This window comes from Taudactylus pleione, unplaced genomic scaffold (assembly GCF_031769625.1).
Source record: "Taudactylus pleione unplaced genomic scaffold, aTauple2 ptg000037l, whole genome shotgun sequence".
NCBI lineage: Eukaryota > Metazoa > Chordata > Amphibia > Anura > Myobatrachidae > Taudactylus > Taudactylus pleione.
In genome coordinates this window covers 3,845,359-3,868,841 of record NW_028284439.1, presented here as the reverse complement: position 1 = coordinate 3,868,841, position 23,483 = coordinate 3,845,359, and the positions used below count along the sequence as shown (strand labels likewise).

General features: G+C 40.5%; 1 protein-coding gene across 1 annotated transcript in view; it reads left to right on the top strand.

Annotated features, from left to right (window-relative positions):
• Positions 1–23,483, top strand: part of MGAM (maltase-glucoamylase) — a 242,917-nt gene that overhangs the window by 160,212 nt on the left and 59,222 nt on the right. Inside the window, exons 45-47 of the mRNA XM_088452310.1 lie at positions 8,709–8,758; positions 13,333–13,503; positions 16,076–16,216. Of these exons, the coding sequence (XP_088308436.1) occupies positions 8,709–8,758; positions 13,333–13,503; positions 16,076–16,216 (362 nt within the window). The remainder of the gene's footprint in view (positions 1–8,708; positions 8,759–13,332; positions 13,504–16,075; positions 16,217–23,483) is intronic.

Below are 23,483 nucleotides of genomic sequence, written 5' to 3'. Positions count from 1 at the left end.
TCTTTAGAATGCTAACCAGAGTATTAGCTACAGTACTTGCTGCTTTGCAAGGGTCTGTGAGAGATTTAGATTTTTTTCCCTGCAAATAATATATAGTCTCGTGCTTTGTAGGATTTAATTTTTTTTACCTCCAGTCTGGTTACTATACAGCTTTGTTACTAATAAATGTGTTCATATTCTTCTGCTGGTGTATACAGTGGTTTGTTTTATTTGTTATTGTGAGTGGAAAATATTTAACTTTTTACTGCCTGATCTGGACATTCTATTTTTCTAGTCGAATGTTATCTAGTGGTTGGCTTTATTGTTATTTCTTTTATGGCTCGGCAGAGGCACATGGGTAAGGATGGGGTTGTGTCTGTCTTAGAGTGATATGATTTCATTAACTTATCATTACCCCTTGGTTGAGATAATTTTTTATGCTAAAAATGGACTGTGGTTGTTTATTTTATGCCTTGGGTAGGCATGATGGTAAGGACTGGTTTTTGTCCGACCTACCGTAATATGAATCCATTAACTTATCATTATTCCTTGGCAGAGGTGATTTTTGTTGGGTTCTTGTGGTTTAATTTAGTTTGGAGTTGGTTTAGTGTCACTGTAAGGTGGAGGTGCAGCAGCATATTGCTTTGCTTTGGCTGAAATTACATATTTTTATTTGCGCATAGGGTATTTTATTATTAGCTGGGGATGCTTTCCCCATGAATGGTAATGTATTAAGCCGTTATTGTTCCGACCAAAAAATTATGGCTTATGCTAATCCAGGCATGCTTTTTGGATTGGGAGAGAGTTGAGCACCAATGATAGGTAGAGTGTACATACTGTTTTATCAGCTGTATCCAGCATATGGCCCTGGAGATTGTGAATGGGTACATTTTCAGTTGGTCAATCTTACAGCATCTGCCTTGGGGTAGGCATGATGGTAAGGAGTGGTTTTTGTCCGACCTACCATAATATGAGTCCATTAACTTATCATTATGCCATGGCAGAGGTGATTTTTGTGGTTTAGTTTAGTTTGGAGTTGGTTTAGTGTCAGTATAAGGTGGAGATGCTGTAGCAATTGCCTTGCTTTGGTGGAAAGAATGTATTTTTATTTGTGAATTGGGTATTTTTTTATTAGCTGAGTGTGCTTTCCCCATGACTGATAATGTATTAGGAAATTATTGTCCAGACAGGAAAATTGGACTCCGCTGCTACAGTATGTGGATTAGGGGAGAGACAATATTAAATCCTGAAGTTTAGTTGAGAGTCATCCCCCTTTAAGAAACAAGTGTTTAACATTTGTATGTGGCCATGTTTCTTTTCCCTTTTGATTAGACAGCGTATTGTGTGTTTGGGTGGAGTTTTGTGTTAGGGATTGACAGATTGCATGATTCATTGTGAGGTTCTGCATTTGTTGTGGACCCAGGGTGGTGATAGGAGCAGACACAAAAGCAGACAACTGAAAAAGTGGGATATTTAATAGGTGACTTAGAAGACATGGGAATGGCAAATGAAAAGTCCAGGTATAGCAGTAAAGTGCACTTGATAACTGTAGTGGGGGTTAATGGGAAATGACCAGATAGTGACAGGCAGGAACAGTCCAGTAAACAAGTATGGTGAACTGATACAGAATGCAGGTATGATGAGCTGTAACTGAATGCAGGAATGATGAGCTGTAACAAATGCAGGTATGGTGAGCTGTAACAAATGCAGGCTGAGGTAATTCAGTCAAGCTGGGAGTGAAGGGAGGCAAGGTGCAGGGAACAGGAGGTTCAGGTACTCAGGCAGGTAAAAGGTATGTGGAGGGTGCAGAGTAAATCCAGCAGTTGGAGCAGGCAAGGTTCAAGCTAGTAGCGTAACAGACAGGCAGGCATGTAAGGCACAGGTACTCTCTCTCAGCTGCAGCTGAGAAACACGTTGCACTGGCAAAGGAAGGAAGGTTCTGGACCTTCCTAAATACTCAGTGTCGTGCTGTGACTGGCTGGAATGAGCACATGACCTACCAGGATTGGACAGCCGGAATCACATGGCCACAAACAAGATAGTGGCGCCCATGCCAATGGAACGGAAACACCGCCAGACCTCACCAGGCCTAGTGACAATGTGCCCGCACAGAACCACGTGCAGCCAATGCCCCTTGCCAAACACCAGCACCACTGCCAGTGACCCCCCGCCATAACGACCTCACAGGTAATACCCGGTGACTACCATGTCGATAAACCCTGGCTGTGACATTCATTTTGTCTTCTGAAAATTCCCTATCTTTTATGGTGTCCTTTGTTGGTGGTGGAAAGAATGCATTTTTAATTGTGAATAGACTATTTTTTATATTAGCTGGGTGCGCTCCCTATATGAATGATGATGTATTAGGCCCTTATTGCTCCAACCAGAAAATTATGGATTCCGCTCATCCAGGCATGCTTTGTGGATTGTGGGAGAGTTGAACACTAATGATTGAGTTGTTGTATGCAAGTCATTGTCTTTGGTGGAAAATGTGTTTAAAATTCCTAGTAATGATAACCTTATAGAGGAACAGGATAGAGGTTAATAGATTATTATCAATAAATTAGATAGAGTAGTCTAGCTGAAAGCATATGATGGTGGGAGCTTCCCTATAAAAATATATATCTGACCAAATCATACCCAAAGGCCTTATGATTAAAAAAAGAACATTCAAACAAAAAGAGTCTGTGGAATTTCATTTAGAATGGCAACAAATTTTGAATATGTGCTCCTTCTCTCTTATCAATTTAATTATAAATGAAGAAATGCATTAGTGGAAGTGGATGATAAGAATACTCATTTAACAACACTAATTGAACCCTTAAAAGTCTCCCAGGAGTATGATTTGAAAGAGAACTTTAGGAAAAAGTTTTGAACAAAGAAAAATATATCATCTAGAGAAAACAAATGAAATATTTTGGGGATAAAACACTGGTTCAGAAAAAGAATGAGAAAGGTACAAGGTATAGAGAGAGACATTGTAGCTGTGGAGAAAGTGTATTAAGCTCCAGAGATGATGAGGAGCTACAAGTAACACCAGATTTCAGAAGACAAAGACCTAGAAAAACCTCTCCTAAATCATATAATCTATATAGAATTAAGAATTATAAAGATAGAAAATTAGACCAATAAGAAAAATGTACCCTAAATACGATAAAATGAATGATGAATATAGAAACACTGATAATATAAAACACCACAAATAAATCAGAATTGGAGTTAAAGGGAGAGGAAGGGACATGTAGACCAGAAACAGAGATTTGTAATAAGATGAAATTACATCAGAGCTAATGGAATGAAGTGTTTCAGATAGAATGCCAATCATCCATAGAAACATATATGAAACCCTACAAGAAAAATATTTTTTAAGGGAGGAACAAGAGGAACGATTATATGAGAAGGTAAAATTGTTCAAAAGGAAAAGGAAGGGACAAAGAGGGAAAGGTTTGAAAAGAAAGAAACCCCATTTCCCCAACAACAAAGAAAGAATCTGGGAAATAAAAGTAATGAAGGGATAAATACTATTATAAACCTGAGTTCACATGTACTAACAAAAGAAGAAACTTCAGTTTCGAATCAAGGTCTTAAATATGCCCCAGATAATAAAAAAGATAAATTTAATACTTATGTGGATTTACCAAAATTCACTAGGAACTTAACTCTAAAGAACTCTTTTGTAATGCAAAGATAGGCTATTTCGGAATGAGAATGTTATTTAGAAACATTCAACAAATTATTTATTGATGATTTAGAAAAGATAACTCCACAATGGTCAAAAAACCTAAATCTCACAAAAGCAGAATTGGAAACTATTAAAACTTTGGAGGATAGAACAATCACCATAAAATGATGATAAAGGGGTTTGTATTGTAATAATGGAAACGATTATTGGGAATCTGCACATTCGTAGAACCCATTCTGCAAGTGTGCAGAATGGGTCCTGTGTAGTCACATGCAGACCCTTGAATGCCTCTGCCTGATTGACAGGCAGAGGTATTTAAAGGGTGGTGTGGGAGCGGGTGCAGCCAGCATTCCTGGAAACAAGGGCATGTCTACTCCGTTTTCCACGATTGGCCAACCCAGGAACTGCGTTGATCAATGCAGTGTCCTGGGCTCGCAAGCTGTCCAGTCTGAGCAAGTTGAGGCTTACTCAGCTGGGCAGAGGCACACACTGTCCACCATCATGACCATTGACCACTGATCTTCGCGATGGTGATCCCAGACTGAGAACTCAGTTGCAGTGCTGCATGCAGCTTTGAATTACGATCCTTGCTGAATCAGGCCCACTGTCAGCTTTGAGAAAGAAGTGAGGCATCAACGCAATGATAGAGAAATTTACAAACCCCCAAGAGGTAATCCTAATGGCAGAATAGATAAGGAAATCTAAGCTAGGATTATGAAGTATAAAGATTTGGGCACTATTACTGAGAAAGAAGCAAAGTTCCTCATTAATGAAAAACCTTCTATTACAATATTATATATATACTGCCTAAAATCTATAAGTATCTGAAAAATCCCCCAGGCCATCCAATTGTGTCCCACATAGATTCCATCAGGGCCAATTTGTCTGAATTCATAAATCATTACTTACAACCAGAACCAATCAAACTAGAATCATACCTGAAAGATACTATAAATGTTATACAGATCTTATATGATTTAAAGTGGGAAGAAGGGGACCTTATAATAACAATGGGTGTAACTTCCCTGTACATGATCATTGACCACCAAATATGATTAAAAGCAGTTAGATTCTCTTTGGAAACAAGTGGGATGGGAAAAGGGAGAATAGAGTTTGTAACTGAGGCATTTTCTTTTATACTTCACTATTATTTATTTTGGTTAAAATAGAAGTTTAACAGTATAACCAAAACAGAGGGATGGCTAAAAGAAATAAATTTGAGCCAGCTTATGCAAATTTGTTCATTGGCTATTGAGAACAAGAATTAGTCTGGAAAAATGCACTACTCAATAACAAAGTAAATCGAGGGCAAGATATATAGATGATATTCTGTTCATCTGGGAAGGTTTGAATGAATTTTGTGATTTCCTGAATAGCAATTTATTGAATATTGTCTTATTGTACAACATTAGTGAAAAATAATGACATTATTTAGAATTAGGCATATATATTAAATACAATAAAATACATACCAAGAACTTATAAAATCTACAGATTGTAACACATACATACTCCCAATGGCTGAGAAGTGTTCCCAAAAGCCAAGTACAGTGAATAAGGAGAAATTTCTCTATACAGTAAATTTTTGAGGAACAAGTATAAAAAGTTATAGTGAAGTTTATGAAGAAGGGGTACCCTGAGGAATGTTCTATTTTTTTTTTGTAGAAAAAAATAGAACATTACTCAGGGTACCCCTTCTCCATAAACTTCACTATAACTTCCGATAATTCTTTTTATATGATTTTTTCTAGATATTTGTAAATCTTATTGCTACTAATTATTTTAAACAAGCAGCTGTTGTTATTTTTTGTCAACTTGTACTTTCTGATGTACACTGGTTTTGTTTATATTGCCTTTTGGCCATACGATCTGTAATACCTCTGTACAGGTTAATTGCTGCTATTCTTTTCTTGTTTTTATATCTCTCTCAATAAAAACAGATTGCGGAAAAAAAAGAAACAAAGGGTCAAGTACCTGTAACAAAACCGCCCATAATGTTCCCTTCTTTACAAGATCCAAAGAGCAGTATAAGCAAGTTGAGAGAATTATACATAAACATTGGCATCTCTTAATGAGATCTTAAAGACATTATTTCCAGTTGAGCCAAAATTTGTATATAGAAAAACCAATAACTTAAAAAAATAATCTGGTGAAAAGTGCTATTCTGAAAAAAGAGGACTGGATGCAGTAAGACCAAAGCAGGGGCGGATTGGGAATTTAAAGTGGCCCTGGAAAAAATTGTGTAAGTGGCCCTAAATGCGTGCCCAAACAAGTGGATGTGGTCTCGTGGAAAGGGATGTGGCCTAATGCAAAAAGCCATTCCCGCAAGCCACTCCCCCTGTTTTAGTCATGCTGGGGGCATGCCCACCACTCCAGGAGCTGATGGGTTTGTCCACAGTCCCTCTCTCCGGTGAATAAGCACAGCAAGCATGTGAATGAGCATTTTCTTACCTATATGATATCGCCGCAATGGGAAACCTCTGAAGAAATTGATCCTACCTGGACAGGCAGTGTCTTGAGTTGGTATTTTACTATTCATGCATGAGATCCCATGATCTGGAAGTCGCCTGTATGTGTTGTAATAAAACCAATGTCATTATCATGCAACAGAGGTTCAACCAGATAATAAATATGGGTTTCCCATATCAAACATTTTTACATTAATAAAATATATTTGCTCATTTGGTACCGTTGCATCAGTAATATGATTTAATTAGGTCCTACCATCCTCTATATGTGTCGCCAGCACCATCGCCTTAGTGTGTCCCCAGACCTTCCCCCATGTGTCTTTTCAGCACCATACTTCTGTGCTTCCCCAATACCATCATATTGCATCTCCCTAGCATCATCATCCTGTCTCCCCAGTGCCATCATCCTGCGTCCTGCCCTAGCATAGAATAACTCTCCTCCCCACAGATCATCATCTCCCCTTAGTACAGAATAGCCCCCTCCCCACAGATCATTTCCCTTTAGCACAGAATAGCCCCCCCACACAGATCATCTCCGTTAGCACAGTATAGCCCCACTCCCCCTCAGATAGATTATCCCCCTTAGCACAAAATTAAATAGTCCCCTCCCCCACAGACAGATAATCTCCATTTAGTACAGAATACCCCCCCAGGCAGATAGATCACCATTCCTCTCTCACCCCAGACTAGTATAGAATAGCTCCCCATCCACCAAAGACAGATTTTCATCTCCATATCAGCCAGTTTGTCTTTAAAAAAACAAATAAGGCATGACTCCTGCAGCAGGTCCTGATGGAAGTCTCTGACAGTTTTGTTTGTCTGTCTCCCAGGCAGCCACCCCAGCCCTGTTCTGCCTGAGTCCCCCAGGCAGCCTGCCCCAATTGTCTCCTTTCCACTCTGCCCCCTCCTTAGGCTGCAAATTTAAAGTTTAACTTCACAGCCTGCGGAGGGGACAGAGTGGAGAGGAGACAATCGGGCTGGCTGCCTAAGCAGCCCCGTTACTTACCCCACCTGCAGCCACCGGCCACTGATCCGCTGCTCTATTTTTCCGGGTTCTGGCAGCATAGGAGACAGCTCCCTTCCTGTTGCAGTTGTAAACAGTAAGTAAAGTCCCTTCTTGCGAGAAGAGGTGGGCCACAGGCAACAAACCGCTAGACTAACTGTAACAGGGATCCAGGCTGCCTGTCATGCTAATAACAAGCAACAGCCAGGTGACACAATTTCGGGGGCCAGGCCACAATTGACAAGCGCCCCACAGACCAATCGGCCCACCGGGATTCTTCCCGCTTAAGGTAAAGGCCAATCCGCCCCTGGACCAAAGGTTTCCACAGGTGTGGAACATGCCATATGTGCAGTATCCACCAACTGGAAGTGACTCCACCACCCTGTTTTTACAAAATGAAAGGGTTTTTACTTTATATACTATAAAAAATAGCGGTTTTCATGTATATGAACACAGAATAAGATTCTGATTGTTCTCATATGTGTATCAAAGGTTTTTATGCATAATGATGACAAAGGAATGGGACAGGAATAAAGGGTATATAAAGAGTATTTGTGGCCAGTGTGGAGTATCACCCTCAGGAAGAATAACTATATATTGAAACGTGTTGGAGAGATGGAGAGGACTACTCCTGATGACCTCAAAACTCACAGGGACTGACATTTATTTGGAAAAGGAGTCTAGGACCGATCTCTATTGATCAACAGATAAACTTTCACATTTCTTTTATTTCGTATACTGAATAAATTTCAAACTTTTTAAATTTAATAAGATTTACTACACTATGTTTTCTCTCTTCATTTGTTTTGAGGTTTCCCCCATTGCAATTAAATCAATCAATAGGGAGGAGCCTGTGACTATAAACACCAACTGGCCACAAATACCATTAAAGAGATTGACTTTTAATGTGTCATATTTGTATGAAATATTTTCTTTAAACAAACCACTGGCACTTACTGATTTCTACTGATTTCCAAATATAGTAGAGCAGAAGATTATTTATATTATTTATATTATATATGCAGTTTCTGAGGAGGGCTAACACCTTGGATCTTTTTGCAGCTCTGAAATATTTGCACAAGCGAATTAATATTTATACATCGTCTTGTTTGTTTTTCATTAAGTTTGTCCACCACCATACTAATATTTTATTAATTTAATTCCACATTAAAAAAATCTAATCAATATTAAGCAACAACTCCAGTTGTTGTGAGTCTTTATTTATTTGATTAAGGTTTTAGTTGTTAGATATTTATTAAAGGGGGCCTAACGACTTCAACCATTTAGAACACATTTGTTTACATTTCTGCTTTCTAGTTGTAATGTTCATCCACAAATTTAACTGTTTGCTATTTGGACATATTATAATTAAATGAGGTCATAGATCACATATTTAAGTATACAGAACCTCCTTGGAGTCTATATAATGGCTGCCGTAAACTCTTTTATGGTACAGACTATTGTCTATAGATGTTCCCAATCCATTATAATATCAGAGTGTATTAGAAAGATGAAACTATTTGTAGGGCATTTATGATGTTATAATAATCAATGATACTCTTTTTTTTTTCTTAAGACTCAATTGAACATGGCATCTACATTTTGTATGAATTCAGTGCAGACAGTGTAAGTATATGTATTTTATATTTATTCCTGTGATCTTTTCACTTCTTACACACCACAGGGACGAGCTTCTGTCCCTGCAGATGTATTTTAACACAAACGGACAAATCTTAATTTATTACTGCCGTGAGTAGCAGCCACAAAAAATTATAATTGTCGGGTCTAGGGCCCGATAATAAATATGCCCATTAGTAAGTGTATGAATCGGTGTATGTATATGTGTGCATAATTTAGTATGTATATATTTATGTTTAAATAAGTATGTGCCTAATTTATTTATGTCTACAACAGAGTGTATAACTGTCTGCAGGCACAAGCATGCAGGGGTGACTGTAAGCACATACAGGGGTGACTGTAAACACTGTGGATGGCTGTGGAATACTGCAGCTGGCTGTGGATGTGAGTGTATGGATATGGACATGGAATTGTCTGTATGTGTATGTGAGGACATGATGGACTGTTGAACTAACACTTTTGTATGACCATCTGTGAAAGTGTTGTGTATGAATATGCAAGTCTAAAGCTACCTGTATTAATTATTTATTATTACCAATTACTTATATAGCACATGCATATTATACTGTACAGTACATTTACAGGGACTACTTGTACACATTACACTATTTCCTCTCTCTCTTCTCCCTAACATTACTTATATAGGCCACTTGTTCTCTAAAGTGCTGCTCCTACACACAAAAACCATAAACACTCACACCACCATGTGTATTTTATAATATCACACTGCCATTCTTATACCTCTTGGTAACAAGTGAATCTCAATATCAGCAGTGGCTCCTACCCTCTTGCATGAGGAGGGGTGCCCCTGCTGGTCCAGCTGACCGGAAACCCACACAAGCACAGGGAGAACATAGAAACTCAACATAGATAGGGCCCTGGTTGTAATTCAACTTATGATCCTATTGGTATGAGACAATGCTGCTCACCACTGTTCTACTATGAAGTCCAACTGATACAAAACTGCTACTGTAAAATCATTTTACATGATAACCTCTTCAAATAAGCATGCAATAACTATAATAGATGACATATGCGCACAGGTATAATACACTGGTGTTTAAAAATGGTGAATAAAAAAATATTTGAAAAAACATTCCTCAACAAATTATGTGAGTGGCAGTGTTATGTGTATTGGTGGCCCACACATGTGAAACAAACATGAACTAATGAAGAGTGACAATAGCGCCTAATAGAGTACAAATAACATGAATGGTAATTAGGATATGGATCCAACACTTATCTTATTAAGATTTCTTCAGTACAATGACCATCATATACGGTATCAGGATATATGGGATAAAAAGAAGAATTCAACATACTTTGAACCGTTTACATGGTGTACATTTAGAATATAAATAATATATACTCCAAACAGTTAGGAATCAGCCAGTTCCAAAATAAAATATCCACAAACAGTTTATTTCAGCAGTAAAAAACAAATAGCAGGTATCACACGTACAAGAGTAAAAAATATATATACAGTAGCTTATCTGTCCATAAAGGAAAACCAGGATACAGCATCAGTCAGTATACAGTGTATAGAAATGTCCATCAAAGTTGTACATGACAATATACATCATTTTGTGCAGTCTTTATCATATAAGCTTTTTGCATCGATATGTTTCAATTTCAAATATTATCCTCTTCAGTTCTGTAACATTGGCAGTTTCATCAATATAAATGAATGTTAAATGTTTATTAACTGCCTTAATATATGAGATTGGATTTGACCTGTTTACCATATATCTCTCTCAATAAATAAAGATCCAAAGTCAGCTCTGCAGCCAAGACCAGTTAAAAACAAATCTAATTTATGATAGTGATATACTATCTATAGGATTGTAATGTCAATTACATGTTAGGTCTAAAGCTTTGTTAGAATTCTGTGAAGCATAATATCAGTACTTACCATGGTGACATGTTTTTTTAATGTGTCTAAAACTGAGACTATGATTTAAGTCTATAAATGTACAGTATGAATTATGCCAGCATGCTACCTTAGTGCGCGGAGTTAATTTGTGTTCCAGGCTAGGAAAAGAGGATGATCTTTATAGAGGACTATTTTTGTAGTGAAGACACTATTTTGGAGCAAACCATTGAAAACTTATATCTAGAAAGAAATTCTGTAAAATGATTCCAGGGAAGCAAGCCACATGTCCTTTCTAATAAATAAAATGGTCTGATCAAGTTTATTATTATTATTATTATTATTATTATTATTATTATTGTTATTATTATTATTATTATTTAAATTTAATAATAATAATAATAATAATAATGTTTGAAGGACTGCACAACATAAACAAGCAAAGCAATTGTACTGTAGCTCATAGCGGAGAATAGGATAGTTGTCTAAGCTCTGAATTAGAATTTGAAGACTGTGGGGTTGAGTCTGAGTTTTATAATTGTAGGCAGCCATGGAAGGCTGAATTTCTACCTTATGCTGATACGAGATTACGTAGGACTAAAGTGGAGGCTTCTGCATCTGCAAACGGGAAGCCCAGTTATCTATTGATTTTACAAAAAGTATGGTGGTTGCTCATATCAGCTTAATGACATAGCACAGGTGCTTGTAAAGGGCGGGGTTTACACTGAACATAGGGAAAAAAAGGGATTTGTCCTCCAGCACACTGCAGCAAAACTAACAAAAAATACTTAAATCCTACATGATAATAGAGATTCAGAGGTATTAGTTACATACATTTGCAAATATATGAATAAGCGCCAGGCCATCGTCAAGGCTCCTCTATACTGGCATTGCTAACATTAAGAGGTTCACGTCTGAGAAGCAAGGTACCCCAAAAAATTCCATCCAAGGACCATCCCCAGGGTATCACACGAAAAGGGGAAAAAAGGTGATAGTGAAGTGTAAAGAATAGATGTGTAAAGATAAACTAATAAGTGTTAATGAAATGAGAAAGAATTAAAATGACATAAATAATAAACAATTAGAAAAGTGATAAAAATATCTATGTGAATTAAGTGGTGATGCCTTGAAAAAGGTCCAGCCAGAAGAACTCCGGGGGCCCCACTCCCAAACGCTCACCCCAAAATAATTATTGCTACATAATAGTAGCACCCACTCTGGGTCATATAATTACAAATTGGTGTACTGCAGAATAACAGCACATTTATTATCTGAGAGCTGACTCACCTCGGAGGTACCCCAGAAACCTCCACATGGCACTATAAGGACCAGCACATCGTCAAGGCTCCTCTATACTGGCATCTCTAACATGAAGAGGTTCATGTCCGAAAAGCAAGGTACCCCAAAAAATTCCAGCCAAGGACCATCCCCAGGGCATCACACGAAAAGGGGAAAAAAGGTGATAGTGAAGTGTAAAGAATAGATTTAAGTATTTTTTTGTTGATTTTGCTGCAGTGTGCTGGAGGGCAAATCCCTTTTTTTCTGTGTATCTATTGATTTTACACCTGCCACCATAAACATCATCATTAGTATCTGCACTTGCACCAGCTGCATGCTAGGTACACAAGATCCATCAGAAACAGGCTTCCCTTCCTGTACACAAGACACAGAACAGCACAGAGCTTTCGATACATGCCCACAACACTCCTGTGACACTCTGTGCTCTTGCATTGTCGCCACCAATTCTCAGTCTTCGGCCTAGTTACTCCAACTTATAATAGGATGAACATACGAAAACATTCATAAATTTGTATCTGCTCTGTATGCAAAAATTTGTTATTTGTGCTCATGTGGACAGATCCATCTGACTCAGAAGTAAGCCCTGTGTGAGAGTTTGATCGTGTATGTAAGGGATTTTCATAAGTGAGAAGTGAGAAATAGCATGGGAGATGTCTTGTAGGCAGGAGAGAGAGTAAATACCAGAGATGAAATAAGGTGTACGTCAGAGGTACTCAAACCATCAGGCCCTTTGTCCTCAGTTACTGGAGAGAAAGAACTGATTTAGCCTGGATGGGGTATGTGCAGGATTAGGGGCATTTTAAGAGAGGAGGGAGCCCATGTGCAGCCTCCATTTGGGCCCCCTCCTATCTGATGGCGGCTCAGTGGCACTGAGCACTGTAGATTCTGGCTTCATGCCAGAATCTACAGTGCATGTGCGGGTCTCCGGGAAAACGGCACCCGAGCCTACTTTCCCGGGGACATCTTTTCTGTGCATGCGCAGGTCACTGCGAAAATGGCCGCCGCCATTTTCCAAGTGAATGCTTGCTGCTCTACAGCGCCAGTCCGGCGCTGAGGAGCAGCACTACGGGAATCGGCGGAGAACTAAGTATAATTGACTATGGGTGCAAGATTTGCGGTGTGGTACCCCCTGGACCCGGGGGCACGTGTGCCCTGCACACCCTGTACCCATTATAGATACGCCCCTGTGCAGGATTTGATATGAGGAAATATATTAAAGAATGATAGGGATTTTGTCTTTGAAGTAGGTGACAAGATAAAAGGGTTTTGACTTTTTGAGGTAGGAAGAATGATAATTTCTATATGTTTATGTAATAACACTTCTGAAATGTATTGGATATGTAGAACAAAGATCACAAGCCTGACTAGAATTATCTGTCTTTATTTATTTAAGAACTCCGTAATCTTGAAAGTAACACATAACAATTACATGGACCCAAATAATCTGATCTTTGATGAAATTAAAATATTTGGACTGAAAAAACCTCTCTTGGATATAATTGTGAGAAAAGATGGCATAATACAACCCTCCTCTCACACAATTTTAGATGATGGCATCAACCAGGTAAATAGAACATATGTAGAAGATGATATACAGTAGATTTAATAAGAATCAGGATGTTCTTATAAATGGCTTTTAATTTGTCATTTCTTACCTATATTGTTTGTTAAATATTTAGAATTAATATATGGTACAACACAGAGCATTTGAAGCACATATTTTCTTACATGAAATACAGTAACAAAGCTCTACAGTATCAATAATGGAGTTCCTTTTTAAAATGTCTTGTTTATAAGAAAGTGATGTCTGTTGGATCAGTTCCTTTGGGCCTGTCCTTGATCACTTAGTTGTTTTCACCAAGTTTAAATTCAAATTATTTAGACTGGACCTGGTGGAAACCTATGTGATAGATGAAAAAGATAAAAATTAAATTCAAAGAACACTTTGGGTACTGTATCTTGGCCAAACATTATTGGAATATCCATAAGGAGGAGCAGGTGACCACCAGGGAGTACAATTTTTTTCCCTTAGATTCTTTCATCAAGATCTGTAATAATGATTCCTTTTCCCTAACCCAGTCTTGTGGGGCTTGCAGTTCACCCAATTTCAGGCCAACCTCATTAGGGAATCGGTAATGGCAATGGAGGACTAGAACTCACAGGAACTCCTTCCTGCTTATCTATGGGTGTTGAGACACTCTGTTTCAGAGATAGATGTGCTGAACCCTGATTGGTAGAGCTCAGCACATGCTACTTTGACTCGGGCAGAGGGGTGGGGTTACTCTGGCTTGTGGCGCTTGTGCACTGCAGGCATCATGGAGGAAGAGGGAGCTGCTGCTGTACGGAAAGGTGAAAGGTGAGAGGGAGGGGAGATTACTGGGAAACACATTACTGTGTACCCTAGTTTGTCTGGGTGTGTGTGCCGCTCCCCTTCCTGTGTATCTGTATCTCTAAATGTGACCCTCCCTGTATATTTGTTTATCTGTATATGTAACCTATCTGTGCATGTCTCTATGTGAGACTCTCTATCTATATGTTTGTATCTTTATATGTGGCCACCACTGTGTACTGTATGTGTGTCTCTATATGTGACCCACCCGGCCTATGCATATCCCTGTGTGTGACTTACCCTGCATAAGTGTGTTTTTTTATGTAACCCATTGTCTAAGATCCTGTGTTAGATAAGAGAGGAATATGGCAACACTATGCACCTTATATGTTAAAAGCAATACTGTACAAATCAAATAAAATCCAGTGTTGATGTAAAATTATAATCGTAATAATAATTATAGTAAAATTATTATAGTGCAATAGTATAATTTTATAAAAAAAGCTCAGACTGAGTTGAAGGAGGCCTCTATTAGTTTTGATTCTTCCTTAAACCCAAACTCAAAGTGGGCAGGGCTGCTGGCACCTGGAAGTACAGCAATGTCTGGAGCATCCTTCGACTACTGGTGCATTCGCAGCGCGCCAAAGCATTACAGGCTGCCCCTCCAGATACCCTGCAAGCCAAATGCAGGTACAGTGCTGAGGGGAGGGAGGGGGGCACAGCTCACACACTCCTAGGTTCAGCCCTGTATCAATTTACTACACAAAACATTTTGTAAGATATATTTACTTTAGTCTGAGTTTTTAATTATAATAAATTGAATATATTTTTATTACCAGCAATGGTTTCTGTACTAGATTTAATTTACTATGAAATGTTCTGTAAAATATAAGGTGCACTGTCTAACTGCTGCCATTTTCTCCACTTTCCTCTCTAGTTTAGAAGAGATGTAGAAGTTGATATTTGTATCTTATGTTTATTGTATGTACTTTGCTAAAGTATGTAGGGTAAGTAAATAGTAGGGCATGAATGGATCAATGGTGGGAGGTCCCAAACCAGTATGTTGTCCCAGGGCCCCATGTTATTTCAGTCCAACTCTGTGGCCAGGTAGTCAGATAATGTGGTTATCAGACATCTTACGGTAAATAGCATTGAGCGTGGTCAATACTAATGTGTATTATGTCTAGGAGCAGAAATGAAGATTTAGGGGTCTATGTACTAAGCCTTGGAGATAAAGTACCAAACAATCAGCTCCTATATAATTTTTCAAACACAGCCTGTAATGTGACACTTAGGAGCTGATTGGTTGGTACTTTATCTCTCTCTAAGGCTTAGCACATAGACTCTTAGTCACAAGTTCTAATTTTGAAAGTGTTGAGGTTCATGTTAATCTTTCATTCATGTTTGGAGGGAAAACATTACTCCACGTTGGTCATACTACTATGAAATACACTTAAATGTCACTTTCAAATTACAACCTTGGTGAACCTATTGAAGAACCCTGACATCAAATAAAAGTTCTGCAATCTGGTATTATATGCATAATTTCCTTTGTTGACAAGCTAGGTATAAATACACACCTATCCTAGTTGGGTACATGAACATTGCAAGCCATGCAACATTTAAGATTTGTTTCTAGGTTGTAGGATCTAATGATCAAGATCCTACAGTTAATTTGTACTAGAGTCTCTGTTAGTGAAAAGTACTGTATAAAAACAATACCAATAACTGTTGTCGACCCCCTTACCTAGAACTTATTGAAAAAAGAAACTAACAAAATGTGCTTATTATGCTCTCACCACAGCAGATTGCACATATAACTGATCTTCATCTCTTGTTTGGAGAATCATATTCTCTGGTATTCAATGATAATAACAGATTTGACTGCAATCCTGAAGTAGATGCAACCCAAGCATCTTGTGAAAGACGCGGATGTATCTGGAATAGCGTATGTACTTCATAACATAAGTTTATAGATTTACTATGAACTACTAAATACTCCTATCAACAATTTTGTCATAGACATATATTAAATCCTATCTCCCTTTATTTATTATTTCTTCTGATTTACCTTTTTCAGTTTTAATATTCCATATCCTAACTCAACCCTTCCTCTTTACCCTGACTTCTCATTTAATTTGCACTTTCAGCCCTTCTAATGTCATGTTCATTCTGCTGCATTTCAATCTCTCATATGTTTGATTTTGAATGAATAGTTTTTCAGCTACATAAATTGGTTTATTTATAATATGTTACTATACAGAACAGGTATGGACACTTAAGGGCAAATATACAAAAAATCATTTTTGGGTAAGAATGCATTCTCAATTGTATTTGGCCATTTTTTTAAAATTTACTAAAGGCAAATTAGAGTGAGAAATCATGAAACTCTCTGCAAAACACAGGTGAAAACACAAATAGAAATAAATATACCATCAGCCAAACTACTAGGAAAGATTTAAACTCCAGAACCTTTCAATTAAGAAATTATGAAAGCAGAATTTAAACCAGGATCATACGGAGTCTACCCATTCTTGTTGCCTCTGACGAAGCTGTGTTACACAGGGAAACGCGTTAGGCGAGTCACTGCATGGGTTGTTGTTTATGAGACACTTGCAAGTTGTCCACCAGTTCCAGATATCATTCTCACTTTGGGACTATCTGCTGGTTCACCTTGACAGTCAGCAACCAGTGGACATTGCACACACCACTGTGTACAGGACACATAGATCAGCTGGAGTGGGGAAGCCGCTGCCCGTGCGACGGGCCTACTACATCTCACTGAGCTAAATCCAGGCAGGTGTCCTGCAGACTGCAGCTGCTGTTCACCATTTACACCCAGCTCAGTTGCACTGTGAATTACACTAATTGGGCATCACTGGAGGAAATAGCCGCCACTAGTTCCTGGAGATCAGGGGAGGATGAAGTCTCCTACTGCCAGAGGCTGTCCCCCACAGTAAGAATTGTCTCCACTGAACGTGCAGCACCCGGGGCCTCTCAGCTACCCACTCCACTCGGTGACCCTACCAGGGATAATTCAGGTATTTATTCAGGAGTTCACTCCCTACCTGGACGTGAGATAATATCCATTTGCGCATTGGTGATTTGGTGTGTGACGGACCACGTTGACCGTATCAGTTGCAATTTATTCCGTCTGGTCCCATTGCTATCATGACATCTGTGTAAAGCCATTCTACACAATCAGACCAAACATAACCCTTGACTATTAGAGATTGATACAATCACTTTGGAACTTTTCCTGGATACAAATTGCTACTTTATACTTAGAACTGAACAAATGCAAGCATTTTTCTAAACAGCACATATCCCTCAGTGTCACAAGTATCTACAGAAGCTGTGATTTTTCCTTGATTTTTTATTATTTTTCTTAATTTGGGGGAATTTTTCTCTGCATATATCTGTTTTAGGATTTATTTGTATTTACACGATATTTAATTATTTGTGAATAAATGTATATTTTTTCCTATTGATTGAATACCTCAAGCGCTGCTTAATTTTCTGTGCTATACATCGGCCAAACTCACATGACTGTTCAATAGACAGGAATACAGCATGGGAATTTACAAAGAATCATGATTATAATCACGGGTGTAATTTAAGGAAACTTTCTCCAAAATAGAAGTTTTAAATAGACTACCGTACCTCCTGAGCAGCGTGTATAGCAGAAACATACACATATCAGTGTACTCTGTGTATGTTTCTGCCTCTAATTAAGCAAAAAAATAGTTACATTTAGAGAAAAAATTTTGTGGAGACACCCCCAAAAGCATAACCAGCCCCGGGCTCTGTGAGCCAGTCCTGGTTTAAAATATTCAGGGGACAAAATGTTTATGGGTCCCCTGTACTTAATGAACCAGCACTGGGCTCTATGAGCTGGTCCTGGTTTTAAAATTACGGGTGAAAAATGGCGTGGGTTTCCCCATATTTTTTAAAACCAGCATTGGGCTCCGAGGTGTAATGCAGCAGCCAGGGGACCCTTTCTCCGAGTCCCACAGCCAAAGCATTAACACAACAAACTAGTTAGCCCAGGCTGGGGATCCCATGGGAGGTGGGGACCCCCCCTCCAATAAAAAGGTCATCCCTGCCCTGAGCACCCCAGGTATGGGCTGAAGCCCGGTGCTCTTCCCTGCACCCCTGCCCGGTGGGTGCAGGGGTAATAGGCATAATATTAATAGCATAATATTGGTTTTTACAGAGGGACTACAGGTCCCAGCATGCCAGCCCTTTGGCACTTTTAGAACTACAAGTGCTAGCAGGTGGCCAACACTGGTACCCCCACTGTAAAAAATTATTTAAAAAAACCATTGTACACAAAAACCGTAGACACTAAAAGTTTATTACATACAATCACACACTCTTACTCACCTTGTCCCCAGTTTTTGGCTAAAATCAAAAACTCCCCTGCCTCTTAGAGCAGGTTGGTCCTCTTGTTCAGTAGAGTCCATGGCCATTAAAACAAAAAAATGCAAGGTCCCGAGCCATTTTGAACAGAAGAGCCATATGTGTTTCTACATATAGCTCTTCCCTGGCAAGTGATTGGCCTGTCTGTTAGCCAATCAGTGGCCACTCACAGCCAATCAGTAGCCACTTACTATAGTAGTAGCCACTGGCAGCCCGGCAAGTGCAGGAAACTACATGGATTCCAACACTTGTCAGGGAAGAGCTGTATGTGGAAAATAAGCAGGGCCGGATTAAGGGGGGGTGACAGGGGCGGTCGTCCCTTGGCCCCCAAACACAGAGGGGCCCCCACTAGCAGCAGTGCAGCCGGTGGCTTCACCCGCCGCTAGTGTCCTTGCCGCTATAGTAGTGTAGACTGCGCAGTGAGCATGGCCACACTACACAGTGACAAACACACATCAGCCGGCAGCAGCTGTGTGTTTGTTACAGCAGCCGATGAGAGTCACACAGACTCTCATTGGCTGCTGCTTCATTGGAGGGAGCCAGCTGGAGCTCACTTATGAGCTCCGTCTTCTGACTCCCCCTGGGTGATGATGGGAGTGATATCATGATGCTGACATCTCTCCCATACTGCAGGAGAAAAGGAGCCGGAGCGGAGAGTGGCAGTCGTGTCACTAGCGGGGTTTCAGGTAAGTTGTGTTTTTTTTTTTGTTTGTTTTTTGTGTGTGTAAGTGGCACTGCATGGGGGGGCCGCTTCATGGGGGCACTGGGGGTAATGCATAGGACAGCTACTGGCGGCACTGAATAGGGGTGGGCTACTACTGGGGGCAGTGTATAGGGTGGACTACTTCTGGGGACAATGCATAAGGGGGGAATACTGGGGGCACTATATAAGGGGCACTGCATGGGGGGACCACTACTTGGTCTGGGGGCACTATATAAGGGGCACAACTGAGGGCACTCTATAGGGGGACCACTACTTGGGAGTTATATAAGGGGCACTGAATAGGGGGGACCACTATTGGGTCTGGTGGCACTACTGGGGGCACTGTATATGGGGACCACTACTGGGGCATTATACAAGGGGCACAGCATGGGGGGACACTACTCTGTCAGGGGGCACTATATAAGGTTCACTAATGGGGGCACTGTATAGGGGGACCACTACTGGGGCATTATATAAGGGGCACTGCATAGGGGAGACCACTACTGGGTCTGGGTGCACTATATAAGGGGCACTAGTGGGGGCACTGCATATGGGGACCACTCCTGGGGCATTATATAAGGGGCACTACATAAGGTGCACTAAAGGGGGCACTGTATAGGGGGTCCACTACTGGGGCATTATATAAGAGGCACTGCATCAGGGGGACCACTACTGGGTCTGGGGGCACTATATAAGGGGCACAACTGGGGGCACTGCATAGGGGGACCACTACTGGGGGCACTGCATAAGGGGCATTACTACAGGGGACGGTGGTATATAGGGGCCCCCACAAGTTTGTTGCCCAGGGGCCCCCACAGACCTTAATCCGGCCCTGAAAACAAGTCACACCTGTACGCATTTGCAAAGCTGCACCTGTCAGTAGCACATGCACCAGGTAAAGTATAATAAACCTGTTGAATACACCATATAATTATATCTTATATATGAAAAACAAACAATGCTTAAAAAAGCAAAGAAATAAAATATTTGCTCGAAAAACAAAGATTAGATTCCTGCTTCTTCAGAAGCTAGGGACTGATTCAGAATTTTGGAGCACAGTAAAAAAAAGCAAATATTCTTGTACCTGGCTAAACCATGTTGCACTGCAAGGGGTGCAAATAAAATTTTTTTGCATGCTGGGTAAATACTTGCGGCTTTTGCATGTAGCCCACAAATGCTGGACAGCTTTATTTTTACTTTGCAATTTAGATTTGGACATGCTTCTCTCATATTTAAATCTCTATGTACATTTACATTCTACCCCAACTGCAAGAAAACATGGTTTTACCAAGGTGCAAAGTTACTTGCTCTTTTTCAGCAAATTTTTCATATACCATCCCAGACCACGTAAAGAGTTCCAACTTAAAAAAATCTATAGTTAAAGTTCCTTTATGAATCTCGCAGGCTACAGCTATTAGAATTTATAAGCAATCAACCCATACTTGCCTACTTTTGAAAAAGCATTTCAGGGAGATTGTGAAAACAACGCCTGTGTGTGTAGCAGTAAGTGGACGTGTACTGCTACATCTGAGAGGTGTGTCATAAAATGGATTTCCATCCAAATGTAATGAGACACAAAGAAGTTAGTAAGATCTACGTGTTGATGAAAACACACTGATAATGCATGTAGCCATAGGGATCATTGTGCCTTATAACCAATACAGGGAAATTATACTAATGATTAAATTTGAATGTATATATCTCTGTTTTTTCATATCCCTGATTGCACCAGAATGGGGGTAAGGTACAATAAGGGAGATTACTATACTCTTCAGGGAGGCAGGGAGATTGCTACTATTTCATGGAGTCTCCCTGACAAACAGCTAGAGTTGGCAAGTATGAATCACCCATTCTTGCCCACCTGAGCGAGAACCATCCCTAGACCTTGTAGGCTGCCATCTGGGTAAAGGGTTTCTCAAAGTTTGAATAGCCATGAGTGCTCTCTTCAATGATACAAAAACAGTTTCTTGGGGTTCCCCCATGCTACTACCTGGGTCTTACTGTTAGTGGCAACCCCCTCCCCAAAGCAAGGCATAGAGGGGTTCATCAATTTGCAGAGTTTTTAACAAAACATCAGTAGTAGTCGACAAGTCACGGGAGTGCTCATAATTCTGTAATGGTGGTAGGTATTTTCCAATCCTGCACAGCTGCAACCTTGGCCAGTGTAGGATGTACCCTGTCACCACATTTCATACTGGATTTAAGTAGAGGACACTTTTGTGGCTTCAGTTTTAAGCCATATCCTTCCAACACCTAGTCGAATTAAGCTAAATGTACTTCTAACATGGAGGCAAACACAATTATGTCATCAAGATATATTAAAAGAGCTGTAAAATTCAATTCACCAAATCACAGCTCCATCATTTTTTCAAATATACAGTAGAAAAAGTGTTGGTAAGCCCTAACGGCATGAACCAAACTCAAAAAGTCCCATCGGTCTGATGAAAGTTGTCTTTTCTTTATCTGGCATGGTAACCAGCACATGCCAATAACTGCTGGCCAGGCCCAGGGTTTAAAAGTACCTGGCAGATCCCAAGGCTCCTCAATCCAAGGTAGAGGGTAAGCACCTCATACAATACAACTGTTCAACTGCTGGTAATCCACACAAAAATGGATGCTACCATATTTTTTTTTTACCAGCACAATAGGAGCAGCCCATGAACTCTTACTTTCATATATCACCTAAACAACATGTGTCGCAGCATCATCTTTACCTCTTGATAAAGCTTCAGGAGAATAGGCCAGTATAGTCCTCAAAAGGGCAGCGTGTTCCCGCTGTCTCATGCTAAAGGTCTATCATATGCACAAAGTCTCCCTCGTGATGTGAAAAGGCATTCTGTTGCCTCCATAACATTTTGTCCATCTTTTGCAAAGTGATCAAGTCACACTCATGCAACGAGACATCCATCTGTTATAGGCTAGGTTCTTCCTGCTCCTCTAGCTGTACTGACATAGGGCCTGATTCAGACCCGATCACAAGCGCAATGCGCTCGCAAGCGGGTCAATGGTTGTGCATTGCACAAGCCCCGTTGAGAGTGAGAAATTCACTCGCTCCGGGGCTTGCTACAAACGGGGTGGCTGTCGATGTTGATCGACAGCTCACCCTGTTTTGTAGGCAGGGTGGGGGGTGGCTGGACAAATGGAGGCGTTCCTGAAGGAATGCCTGCCATTTGTTGGCGGCCCTACTGATGTCAAAAGTGATGTCAGTAGTGAGTTTCCAGCTCTATTAGAGCTGGAACCTCACTGGGGCTTGCGGAAGATGAGACCCTACCACAAGGTCCTTGCTGCAAGCGCGATGGTCGCGACCATCACGACCATCACCTGGCTGCTAGCAATATCTGTGGGTGGTCACCCACAGCTTAGCGATCAGCCAGGAGGCCGGGCTTTTTAAAAAAAGCGGCCGCTGTGATTTAGAGCGAGCACTCGCTTTTTGCTAGCGGCTCTGAATCAGGCCCATAGTCCTCAGGGCCCGATTCAGACCCAATTGCTAGGCTGCATTCACTCGTAGCTGCCAATGGTTCGCAATCTGCGCATGTGCATGCATCGCAGTGCTTGTGCACAAAATAGTCCAGGTGACTGGGAAGCGTTCGCTCACTGTGCATAGACTGCTCGCTGGACTGAGTGACAGGACAAGCCGTTTTTGGCAACAGGGGTTGGTCGAAGGAAACGGGGGAGTGGAGGTGCGAACGCAGGCGTGTCTGAGTGTCTCAATGCCATTTAAGACACTTGCATAATTAACATAGAGCGCCATAGTACACATCAATTGGTTGGATTTCACACTGAAGCACTCGCAGTGCTTGCGGCATGGTATGGTCAACCACAAGCGCTGCGATCGCATCCGATGGTACTCGATGGTACCGATGGCTGCATACACTTCCTGGAGATGACGCGCATTAGTGGGCATATTAAGACGGGCTGGTGGGTGTCTACATACACATCGCAAATTGCACGCCAAGACATAGTGGGCGTGCTAATGCCTTTCCATGCGATCGCCTGCCTTTGCTGAATTTGTATACGCTGGGTGTGAGCGTAGACATCTAGCAAGTGGGTCTGATTCCAGCCCTCAGTTCTTCTGTTTCAGGGCAGAGTA